The sequence below is a fragment of the Colossoma macropomum genome, unplaced genomic scaffold (assembly GCF_904425465.1).
Source record: "Colossoma macropomum unplaced genomic scaffold, Colossoma_macropomum, whole genome shotgun sequence".
NCBI lineage: Eukaryota > Metazoa > Chordata > Actinopteri > Characiformes > Serrasalmidae > Colossoma > Colossoma macropomum.
Genome location: NW_023494809.1, coordinates 29,923,874 through 29,936,754, shown reverse-complemented (window position 1 = coordinate 29,936,754; position 12,881 = coordinate 29,923,874). Strand labels below are relative to the sequence as shown.

At 38.3% G+C, this 12,881-nt stretch overlaps 1 protein-coding gene across 1 annotated transcript in view; it reads left to right on the top strand.

Annotated features, from left to right (window-relative positions):
* Positions 1-12,881, top strand: part of cdh19 (cadherin 19, type 2) — a 67,510-nt gene that overhangs the window by 16,569 nt on the left and 38,060 nt on the right. The window contains exons 2-5 of the mRNA XM_036558786.1: positions 2,036-2,392; positions 4,298-4,592; positions 8,693-8,812; positions 10,737-10,904. Coding sequence (XP_036414679.1) covers positions 2,165-2,392; positions 4,298-4,592; positions 8,693-8,812; positions 10,737-10,904 — 811 coding nt within the window. The 5' untranslated portion in view covers positions 2,036-2,164. The remainder of the gene's footprint in view (positions 1-2,035; positions 2,393-4,297; positions 4,593-8,692; positions 8,813-10,736; positions 10,905-12,881) is intronic.

The following is a 12,881-nucleotide window of genomic DNA, read 5'->3' as shown; positions in this document are numbered from 1 at the left end:
TGTATAACTTATTTACAGTCAGATACATGGTTTTATACATGGTCACAGTATCTGTGCAGAGTTTATATTATATTATATTACATTTTCTGATGCAATTTGACCAGAAGTGCCCAAACTTTTGCATGTGATTATATAATAATAATGGCAATAAAAAGAATCAACATATAGTTTATAGTTTATAGTAATATAGTAATATAGTTTGGTCACCTATAGGTTGATATATGTATGTATGTATATAAACCTATAGGTGCCCAAACTATACTATAAACTATAAACTATACCCAAACTCTATACAATCTATATATATGTATCGGTGCCTATAGACATATATATATATATATATATATATATATATATATATAGGTTGATTATCTTTATTGCCACACATAGTAATTGTTAAAGAAAAAAGCTGCTTTTAAAGCAGTTGGTCTTAGTTTTCATGGATCTGTAGCTCCTCCCAGAAGGACGTGGTTGGAGGAGATGTTTCTCTGGATGGGAGGAGTCTGTAGTTATTCTCTCTGCTCTCGTAAGGATGTATTGAGTATAAACAGAATCAACTGAATGACAAACTATTCCAATTACCATTAAGCTTTACTGACAAACCCTTGCAATTCATATTGAGTATGAATATCTATATTTCAATACTATACTGTAATAGTGATGATGTAAGATCATTTATTGCCCAAGAGTGTGAGAGTATATATATCATATATTTAAAACCACCTCGACTTTAAAACCACTTGTTTCTTCGGTGTTTAAAAACTCCAGCAGCACTGCTGTGTCTTATCCGCTCGCACCAGCGCAACACACACTAACACACCACCACAACATCAGTGTCACTGTAGTGCTGAATGACCCGCCACCCAAATAATACCTGCTCTGTGGGGGTCTTGTGGGGGTCCTGACCACTGAAGAACAGGGTAACGAAGTATGCAGAGAAACAGATGGACTACAGTCTGTAACTGTAGAACTACAGGGTGAAACTATACGGTCAGTGGAGCTGATAAAGTGGACAATGAGTGTAGAAACAAGGTTATTTTAATGTAATATCTGATCAGTGTTTTTTTTCCAATCCATAAAGTAGAATTTGTACACACTCAGCGAAATTGCTCCATAAGTCAAGAGTCAGTACAGTGACAGGAACATCTGCTGCCCTGTGAGTTAGCGCTGGTTACCATACCAACAGAGCGCTATAGGAACCTGCTGGTATCCGTGATAATGGCATTCCAGTCTAGTGTGGGTAACGTCAACCTGCTGCAGGCCATTTCTCACTCAGAGTCAATGAAGGTGGAATAAATCATTCTTGCTGGTGTTATTATGACCAGAGCTTTTCAGTCCAGTCCACTGCTTCTGCCAACCAGTTCACATGTTCATTCTTCTCAAGGTTAAACCTCTCTGAGCTTCATAAAAGCTTCGTTCCAAAGCTCTACAATGCAGATCTGTTAAGAAACATGAAGGAACAAGACCAAAATATGACTGGCTTCCAGAGGACTGGATTTTATTCTTGTTTTCCATTTTCTCGACATACTTGGTTCGACTTTTATACTTTGTTAAAATTTCAGACATTAAAAATACATCATACAAACACAGCAACTACAGTGTGAAAAGAAACACCAAATAAAAATGTGAATTATATGTGCTGGGAATCTTTTTTCCTCACCACGCATGTGTTTTTGCACCCTCTCTTTCAATGGAGTGATTTAATTAAGACTTTCCATTCACCAGCTGGAGAACTTCATGTCTCAGTAAATAGATTGGCTTCAAAATGTCTTCCCCCTCAGACAATAAGTGGTGTTGTCTCATAAAGTCAGGGTAATGCCCTGGGAAGCTCGTCTATTTTGGGGTCTCTGAAACCAATCATCTGGTTCCGGGAAGCCTTCATACATTCCAAGTGTTCCCAAGAATTGGCTTCTTGTTTTCGTAGCCAGTCTGTTTCTCCAGCGTTAGAACATTACAACTTTTTCAAGCTGAATTCAGCATCACTGTTGACAAACTCAGAGCAATCGTTTCTTTAATAATCTGTTTCTTCCCGCAGAATGAAACCCCAGGTTGGGTTCTCCCCGTCAGCGCCTTCTCGCATGACTAACGGCTCCAGTGTTCTAATGGAACACTAACTGGCTCCAGGGCTCTGACCACGTCATCTGGAAAAAGGGGAGCGGACCAGATGGGAAGTGGTCAAACAATGGATGGCTGTTGTGTTCTTTCCATGGTCATCATGGTCTCCATCATGCCTGGTTTGGGAGGGAGTGAGCTGAGAATGTCCAGACAGGAACTGAGGGACAGCCAGCAGTCGGAAGCCCTCGGTGGATCCCGACCCAGAGCCAAACGTGACTGGATCTGGAAACAGCTGTTTGTTGAGGAAGAGGATCCGACACCGAAAATAATTGGCCAGGTCGGTTACCCTCAGGGGAAATGCTTCTGTTCTGATTTAAAGGAAAAAAAAAAAAGAATTAACAATTAGTGAGCTAAGCTCAGTTGATCTTCTACACTCTTAAGAAAGATGGTTCAGTAGTAAAGACAATGGTTCTATAAAGAACCATGAACACTCAAAGAACCATATGCATGATGAAATGGAGACTGATGGAGAATGAGTAGCATCAAAAACTCCAGAGTTTAAGACCATTTATTGTTAAACTGTGTTGAACGATCAGCAGAGCTTTATTTTACTGTAAAGGAGGATTATTTTATTTTTACCTACAAATCTGATTCTGCTGTGGAGCCACAACAGGACAGTAAAAGAGCCGCAGGTTGCCGACCCCTGGTGTGGGGTTACAAAAGCAGTAAAAATGAATAAAAAGCAAACATTTTTCCTCAGAAGCCCAGTGTCACCTAAACATTCTTCTCCTCCTGAGCAGGGGCGCAGCGATAGGGGGGCTAAGGGGGTCTACGCTCACTCACTGATCTTTAAAAAAAGTTTTTAGCTGCCAGTGAAAAGTGCCAGTTTTTCTACCTCGAGTGAATAAAAGGGGCAGACGAAGGTCTCCTTAGATCACCACAGGTTTTCAGTGGACAGTATCACCATGGCAACGTTTACACAGCTGTTTGCCAGCATGGTGGCCTTGCAAACATACATAGAAAGAAACTTTTCTTTTCAACTCCAGCATGTAAACACATCATTTGCTGCTCCACAGTTTCCCCTGATGGTGAGAACCTAGCTGAGCTGTGTTTGTTCAAATATTAATAGTTATTAATAATTAATAGCTATTTCCTGTTGGTTACCCAGTTAGCCCATGTGGCAGATTTATGGTTAGCCCATACTCGCTGTGCTGTTCTGTCAGTTGTTATAATTAATGCTAGCCACTTAAATGTGGTGTAAACAACTGTGTGTTGTGTTTCATATTCAAAAATGTTTTAGCTAAAATGTTGGCTAGCATCATCCTCACTATAACACTGGGCCTCGTTCTCCAACATCTTCCTAAGTCTGAAATTTCCTAATTTGAAAATGCCTGTTGCTCTTTACATTGTACACAAATTTAATGACGAACGGTTTAAAAGAAATGGCTAAAAATTACTTGGAAAAAATCTGGTTCTACATATATACCTCCTTGTTTCTATGCTCATTGTCCATTTTATCAGCTCCACTTACTATATAGGTGCACTTTGTAGTTCTACAGTTACAGACTGTAGTCCATCTGTTTCTCTGATACTTTGTAAGCCCCCTTTTACCCTGTTCTTCAGTGGTCAGGACCCTAATGGACCCTCACAGAGCAGGTACTATTTGGGTGGTGGATCATTCTCAGCACTGCAGTAACACTGCAGCAACAGATGGACTACAGTCTGTAACTGTAGAGCTACAAAGTGCACCTATATAGTAAGTGGAGCTGATAAAGTGGACAATGAGTGTAGAAACAAGGTCATAATGTTATGCCTGATCGGTGTATATATATATATATATATATATATTCATATACATATGAAATTAAAAAGTAGAAGAGCAGCTGGCACTTTCAAATGGTGCAAAAATAAATAAAAAAAAATTAAGTTGAACATTTTTGCTATGACAGCAGTGATATGAAGTTAAAAGGTCGAGCACTGCAGTTGTTCCAAAATCAGAGCGAAGGGTATTAACTGCCCTTTACATTGTACAAACACTTCATAACGCAATAATGGCTTCAAATGAAAAATTGCTACATTAATACTAATTAATAAAAAGCTAACAATTTTCTATTTTGGAGATTTTGTTTTGATTATGACAGCATGTTGTTCAGTTTAGCATCTGTTGTTGTTCTATTTTAAAAGACTGTATTTACTGTAATTTTACTGCTGCTAAAATATGAACCTTTTATTTTTCACTCAGCTGAAATCAAACTTTGACAAAGGAGACTTTACAATCAAGTACTTCCTGTCTGGAGAGGGAGCCGGAGAGGTCTTCAGCATCGACGAGTACACCGGTGACATCCATACTCTGAAGAGCCTGGACAGAGAAGAAAAGGCCTTCTACGTGCTCCAAGCCCGCGCCATTGACCGCAGGACTGGCCAGCCGGTGGAGACCGAGTCTGAGTTTATCATCAAAGTCCAGGATATCAATGACAATGCCCCGGAGTTCATAAATGAGCCCTATGTGTCCAGTATTCCAGAGATGAGTCCGATGGGTACGGCAGCTTCTATCTCAAAGAGCGATTCATCCTTTTCATGTGCTTTGAAGCTCTTATAAGGAATATGTGAAACAGTGGAACGGCGCCGTCAGCGGACCAGATCTGAGTTTCAGAACAGACTGTACTGAGAATTAGATCTTAATGTCATCAAAGCTGGTTTAGAGTGAAGCATAAGAAGAAGCAGCTTCGTGTTTATCTTCTTTGCCTGTTAGATCTACGAAGCACCGTCTGTTAAAAGAAAATTCTCCAGATTTTTATACATTTCAGCGTAATGGAACAAGTGAGATGTAAGACAAGTCATTCTGAGTGGTTTGATGTGAAGTGACAGCGAAAACTCACCAACTCAGATTTCTTTACAGTGGTGGTGATAGGAACCAGGACTGGGTTGAACCAGGTTTGCGTGAGTTTGTACTTCAGTCTGTGTGTAAAGCCTTTACTGGGTCCTCAGTTACACTCGTTAGTTTCCAGCTATCCTTTCACTGAATTTGGTTGCACCACAAATCTGTAAGTCATGTTTTAACTAGTAACAACAAACTAATGCGTACATCACTTTAAAATGGCGATAACGTTCAGAACCGATCAGTAAACCCGCTGCCATGGAAACACGACGGCAGCTGCTCTGACTGTAATATGTAGCCTAGAAGAGAACGATGTGTACAAGTTAACAACCAAAGAAGTCGTGTTTTTGGTCATTTTTGTGCTCTCTGTGTGTTTCTGATGGACTCCCCAAAACTTACACCTGCTGAGGGGGGTGTAAATATTTAATAGAGCTTATAGCTCAAAGTTAAAACTAGTTTGTGGTGCAGCTCGTTCTGATTTAGTGATGATAAACCTGAACTTTGTAAACACTTACATTATAACTAGCCTATGTTTGATCTCACGCACAGCTGGTGCAACCGGCCACAGGGGTCACCATGACTACAACACAAATATAGACATTTTACTATCCAAAACCACCAGTGAACCTACACGAGTACTATTTATATGTAATCAGGGTGGATAAAGTACAATAATTTCTGTGTCCGAGCAAAAATAGAAATACCCTTTGATATATATATATATATATATATATATATATATATATATATATATATATATATATATATATGAACATTTTAAACTTATAGTCTCTAAGCACCTCCAATCAGTCTGCAACTTTTTAAATTGATTTTATGTTATTGTTATTGTTTTATTTTTATTATTCTATTTTATTCATTTTAAAATTGCCAGCCTATTGTATTTCAATAATTATATTTTTATTAATAATATTTATCTTTATCTTAATTATTGTTACTATATTGTTGTAATTTTAATGGTTTATTAATTTAGTATTTTTTTAATTTACTACTATTACTTTGTTAGCATTTGACACGTTTTCACTATTGAACTATGTACACATATCATTACGATACGTGATATGATAATATATATCGCCGCTGTCCAAAGAAAACCATGTATCTCCATTTTGGTCAAATTGTATATTTCTACATCATTTCAACACAACACACACCACAACATATCACAATCTGTCCTTTACGTTGTGTGAAAGTTTCATGATGAAGGCACCAATAGAAATGCTCTAAAATGACTTAGAATAAAACCTCTTAACATTGACTTACACTGGAAGGTGAGAGTGTTTTGTCCTCTCCTGTAAACTTACTATTTTGGAGATACTTGTTTTTCTTTGGACATGGCTGATATAACAGTTCTGACTCGGTAAGTTTCTCTAAAGTGGTGCGTTTCACACCAAACCACTCTGAATGACTCCGTTTACATCTTAACCACTTAATTATGCAGAGATTTAGAAAAATTTGCTAGACTGCCCCTTCTAACTGTTGTTAGCTTCAAAAAATTCACCTTCAAACTTTCAAGTAGATTTTGTCTTTTATCTTCTTCATCATTCTACATGCTTAAAAAAAGCATGGTCCTTCAAGGGTTACACTTTCTATGAATGTCACCTTTGTAAGCATCTATAAACACATTCATAACATGTTATAATGCATTCATAAGACATTATAAACATAGCTATAAATATTTATAAAAATGCATTATACGTTATAGCCATTTTTATTATACATTATGAATTGTTAACATAATACATTATAAATAGTGATCATAACAAATTATAAGAGCTCATAAGTTGTATTTGTCCGCTCTAAGTAAAGTGAAGCATACTGTACTAAAGCCTCCTCCAGTGTTAAGAGTGAGGCTTCAAGTTGAAGTATTTACTGAAGGATTTACTGAAACACTAAAACATTCACAGTAAAGCACATTACATGCTTCAAATGTCAGAGTTTAAACTAGAGCTGCCATCAGTGTTTTACCCAATGTGGGAAAGGTAATGTTCACCACCGTTAGCTTGGTATTTGTCTTTACTTTACGCTCTCCAAGCTGGAACTGACTTCTTTGGCACTGACAGTATAACATGTTATTAACACTATTTATAATGCATTATATTAACAATTCATAATGTATAATAAACATGGCTATAAAGTGTAATTCTTTTATATAAATATTTATAACCACATTTATAATGCCTTATGAATACATTATAACATGTTATGAATGTGTTTATAGATGCTTACAAATGCGACATTCATAGAAAGTGTTACTGAAAATAGTTCTATATAGAACCATGAACACTCAAAGAAGCATGATTAAAGAGTTCTTTGCATGATGAAATTGTTCTTCGGATTGACGGAGAATATGCTGTATAAGGTTCTATATAGAACCTTTTTGAAAAGCGTTCCATATAAGACTCAAAAAGTTGGTTACAAGCAGTAGAAAAACCCTTTTGGGTTCTATATACATCCATATACCATCTACAGCACTTTCTCCATCAATTTTGAAGAACGCTTTCATGATACAAAGAACCCTTTAATCATGCAAAGGATGCTTCTATATAGAACCATTTCTTTACTAAAGAACCCTTAAGGGACTATCGTTTTACATTATTTTTACTATTTTAAATATTTTACTATTTATGATTGCTCTGTGTGCACCTTTCATATTAGGCACCCTGAGCTGCAATTCTATATATGAAAGGCAGTAATAATAATAATAATAATAATAATAATAACAACACAAAGGATGTTAAATTCAGTGTCTGTGTTGTTGTTGAAACTCCGTCCTAAACTGTGCATTGCCAGCTGAAGCGCTGCTCTCTAACTGACATTTGAGTTGTTTATGCTCAGCGCTGTGAGACACTGGTTTGTTTTGATTCCTCCTGATATGAAAATAATACTTTTTCAGCTTTCTACATTTCTTCGCTGTATAATTTCCCCTATTTTTTTTTTTTCTGCCGTGCTTATGCTAAGGTTTCCACGCGTTCTCACTGTGAGGGAAGCTTCTGCCACTTAACCGCATTGGTTTGAGATATGATACCCCCGAATATTCTCCGCAGAATATGATTTATTTCGGCCTAAATATTGTTATCATTACTATTGCCTTTTTATTGCACGCACATTACCATTTCAATTTGTACGTAATCTGTTTCAGCTGCATAATGTCTTTATTGCAATAAATCATACTGCAGGGAAGGAAAGGAAACTAGAGAAGCGAGGAAAGGAGAGCAAGGTGAAAGGAAATAAAGGGTGACGCGGGAAAGAGGGATAGCCTCGCGCCCCAGAATATTGCAGCAGGAGATTTTCAGAGAGAGAGAGAGAGAGATAAAAAGAGCGAGATCAGTCTGAAAAAACAACAGAGAAACAGAAAACACAGCGATAGACTGACTGGCAGAAAAGTTGAAAGAAGTAGAGATAAAGAAGAATGAAAAAGGAGACTTGATAAGGACGCGGAGAAAGAGAGATAAAGAAGGTTGAGGAATGATGATGAAGAATAAAGGGCGAGAGATAGACAGGGAGGCATGGGAGAGAAAGAGAGAGGGAGGGGAAGGGGGGTCTTGGGGAAAAGAACTGTCATGCTCACCTGCTCTGTGGCTGACACACACACACACAGACACACATACCCACACACACACACACACACACACACACACACGCACACACACAGAGAGAGAGAGAGGTTATTTACATGAGTCAAAGGCTAGTGTTGACAGTGTGTACTCTCTCTCTCTCTCCCTCTCTCTCTCTGTGCAGGGACCACGGTGATCCAGGTGACAGCCACGGATGCAGATGACCACATGTTTGGGAACAACGCCAAACTCATCTATTCCATCCTGCAGGGAGAGCCGTACTTCTCAGTAGAACCCAAAACAGGTACCGAGCGCAAAGACAGCTTTTCCTTTTAGCACCACTGACACAAACTCTGCTGTTCTGCTGCTCATTAACGCAACAGTTTGGCTTAAAAATATACAATTCTAAATATCAATATACAGCGTTTATATTCATTCCCGCTACCACAAATACTCAATCAGCCAAAGCATGTTTGATGTCTGAAATTTGCTTCTTTAGTTTTGCTTTAAAGGCCCAGAACAGTATTTTTCCTCCTTATTCAAAACGTTAGATCAGCAGAAAGTGTGTGATTACCCTCCTACTTCTGCGTCAGTCCAATGCCGAGTGCACACTGCCCCATAACGATATGAGGTTGAAGCCAGCTTCCTATTCGCCAGCTGCTTGTTTGAATTTTCCGTTCCACCTTAAATGGTGTAGCAGTTACTTTCTGGCTCTGCACCATTTAAGGTGGAGCTGAACAATTCGAACAAGAACCTGGTGAGTAAAAAGCCGACTTCCACCTCATGTCTAGAATGTCCAGAAGAAATGGCCCAATATTACTTCCAAAAAAGTTGACTTACAAAAAGTTGACCAGCAAATCATCGCTGTCCACAGAAAAACGTGTATCTCCAGTTTTGTGGACGCACCAGTTGTACTTTACATTGTGTGGAAATGTCATGATGAATGGACCAATAGGAATGCTCCAAATTCACTTTGAATAAAAGCTCTTTACATTAACTTACATTAAAAGGTATCAACATTTTTTGCCTTCTCCACTATTTTGGAGATACTTGTTTACTGTACTTTTTTGGACAACAATAATGTTGTGTTTTGGATGCTGGTATGCCAGTCAACCAGTATGACCATAATGGGTGACCAGCTAAACCAGCTTAGACCAGTATGGAATGCATACACACACATTAACATGAGTCAAGGGCTACTGTTGAATGAGGAGAGACTTATAAACCTGCAACTAAAAGCCACATTAATATTTCAAAAGCATGTTTGAAATCACTGGCAACATTTTACAAAAACAGCATGAATAGTTTGTAGCATTTTGCTGAAATAAGGCACAAAAAACACATTTCAAACAGCTCAGATGGTTCAAATGATTCAGTGTGAGCATCACTAGATACGTTAGCATCATAGCAAATATTCGCTGTGGAGGGTCTTCCTCCATCTGGAGGGGAAACTATGTCACAATGTTTCAGGGCTTAAAAAAGTTTTTAATATAAAACAATATTTTTAAGAGGTTTAAAATTCATGTTTACTTTTTATATCATTAATGTTATACTACATTTAAAAATAAATATATTTTATTTTTTAAATTAAATTCTCAGAGAGATTTTGGTCACTGGTGTTATCAGGACTCTTATTTTACATTTTTAACTTATTTTCAGCTCTATTTAACTGCTTATTTGGGTCGAGGCTCATCAGAGAGGAAGCATCTTGAGGCCTGAGAAGGCGAGTCTCACTCGCTCACTATTTCATTAAGTAATTAATTTTGTTTATCAGGCAGCTCATAACTTCTGTCACTGGTGTTTTGTGCTTTAATGGCTGGGTAATTATAATTTAGTGAAAATAATGCCAAAATATAATTTTTATTACTGATTTTAAATAGTTTCACAAGGTCACCTGATCAGCCAACGAGTCAGCCAGTTTACAGAATCCTCAGTTTCACCCAGAAAGTCACTGGAGTCACCGTCACTGGTGTTACACCATATTCATACAACACCAGTGACTGTAGAACATGTTTGGAATGAAGCTCTCCTTTCTGCATATATGATAATGGGAGATGTTAATGGGCATATTAAGATTATTTTGTTTTGGGATGAAAAAAATTGAATTCCCACTCCAAATGGAGAATGACCAAGTGTTGTGTCCATCAGTTCCTGCAAAGAAATTTGGTCTGTCTGTTTTATTTTGAAAGGAAACGAGACTCACTCACTCTGTCTTACCTTCTTCTAAGGTATAATCGTGACCTCATGGCCAAACATGGACAGAGAAGCGAGCGAGCAGCACCTGGTCGTGGTTCAGGTGAAGGACAAGCTCGGATATTCTGGAGCTTACAGCGCCACGACGACAGTGACCATCACCCTCACTGACGTCAATGACAATGGACCTACCTTCCAACACAGTGAGTCACAGCTACCCAGAGCAAATGTTATTGCTCAGATGTTATTGGCTCAGGAGAATCTCCTGAAATTCCTCAGGAGAAAGAGCGTTAGGCATTAAGGAGACATGAGATCCAGGTAGAGATGAGCAGTATTATCTCAGCAAATCTGAGCAAAGCGTTTGACTTCATTAGGATTTCTACTAAACCTCGAGAGGTTTAATTTAGTTTGAATTTTCTTTATTTTTGGTTGAATTTTCCTGTTCCACCTTAAGTGGTGTAGCAGTTATATTCAGGCTCTGCACCATTTAAGGTGGAACTGGAAAATTCAAACAAGAAGCTGGTGAGTAAAAAGCCGACTTCCCACCTCATGTCTAGAATGTCCAGAAGAAATGGCCCAATATTACTTATATTGATGTCCTGATTCTTGTTGAGATAGAGGGGGAGGGTGAAGTGTTGGGGCTACATGACCCTCCAAACGGAAGTTTTTCAGAGACTCCAAACAGAGAGTTATGAGGAAAAAAGAAAAACTGGCAAGATGGCTGAACAAGAGACCAAAGAAACCCACAAATGTGAGAATTTTCTCTTAAAAAATTACGATAATCACTGTATTATCTTAGTTTAATGTTGTTTCAGTGTATTATGGTTCTTCTCTTCATAACAGGCAAAAAAAATCACTAAAAGCATGCTAATGTCTCGGGAGCTAGCTAACTTTGCGGTTCCACCTTAAATAGTCCAGCAGTTCTGAAGCCTGAAGTGCCAAAATGTAAATGCTGCACCATTTAAGGTGGAATGGAAAAATTAGAACAATAATCTGGTGAATATCTGACTTCAGCTTCATATCACTGAAGAATTAGTGGTGGGTGATAATAAATAATTGCCCCCCTCTTTGAAGATCATATGATGCCCTAAATGTAACTAAAGCCCAGCAGTGAGGAGCTGAACTTTACCCTCCTCTGCTGTCACTGCAGACTGGCAGGGTCGCCTACAGAGCAGCGCTGGTAGCTGTTAATGAAGTGATGCTCTTTTTATTTGAGGGTCCCATTTCAGAGGGGAGATTTCAACCACTGCCCTGTAACTCAGTTCCAAGGGGCAACACTCGAAAACAAGGGGTAGGGATAAAAATAAGAAATGGGACTGGGCCTAAATGTCCACTAAACGGCCGATTGATTTCACCTACGTTCTCCTCTTTTGATGTAAACTGGGTGGCCCTCATTTTGGGTTGTGCGTATTTTAGGGTCCTCACCAATCACAGAGCTGATGTCCCGCCAAATCATCCTTAACAACACTGAGTTCACCAGCAGCCTCTCTGCGTTTAGGACGGATAAAGTTGCCCTGAGAAAGTCAACAGCAAACAAATGCTAATCTTGCACAACTGACCTGAAAATGTCTGTTTATCCATTCATTCTGTCGACTGGCCAAGCCAGCATTCTGTGAATGGACATCCAGCTGTAAAGTGAAAGAGCACCTCACCCTCTTCAAGACTTTCCTTCGTCTGTCCATCTGATCTCATTGGTTACACTGCAAAAAATGGTGTCTTCATGATTAAAATGTTTAAAATCTATCATCTTTACAAAGACGATGCTTTAAGGGTTCTCTAGTAAAGACTACGGTTCTGTATAGAACCATTTGCATGCCTTAAAAGTTCTTTGCATGGTGAAACGGTTCTCCAGATTGATGGAGAATGTGTTGTATATAGTCCGTCAGATTTTCAGCCTGCAAGATGGTGCGTCTCCTTCATATCACTGTAGTTTACAGCAAAAAGGGGATCTTAGCAAATGAAATGATCTTAAATTTAGTCAATATATCGAATATTTCTCTTTTTAGATGGTTGTAAAATTAGATTGTTGTTAAATACAAGATTTTTTGACTTATTTCTAGACGTTTATTACTTGGTTTGAGTGATTTTAGTAAGTCAAATTTTCTCACTGTATTGTTCCGTAAATTAATTTCAACAAACAAATCACTTTGTTTTGCCATCGCATGACACATAACACGCCA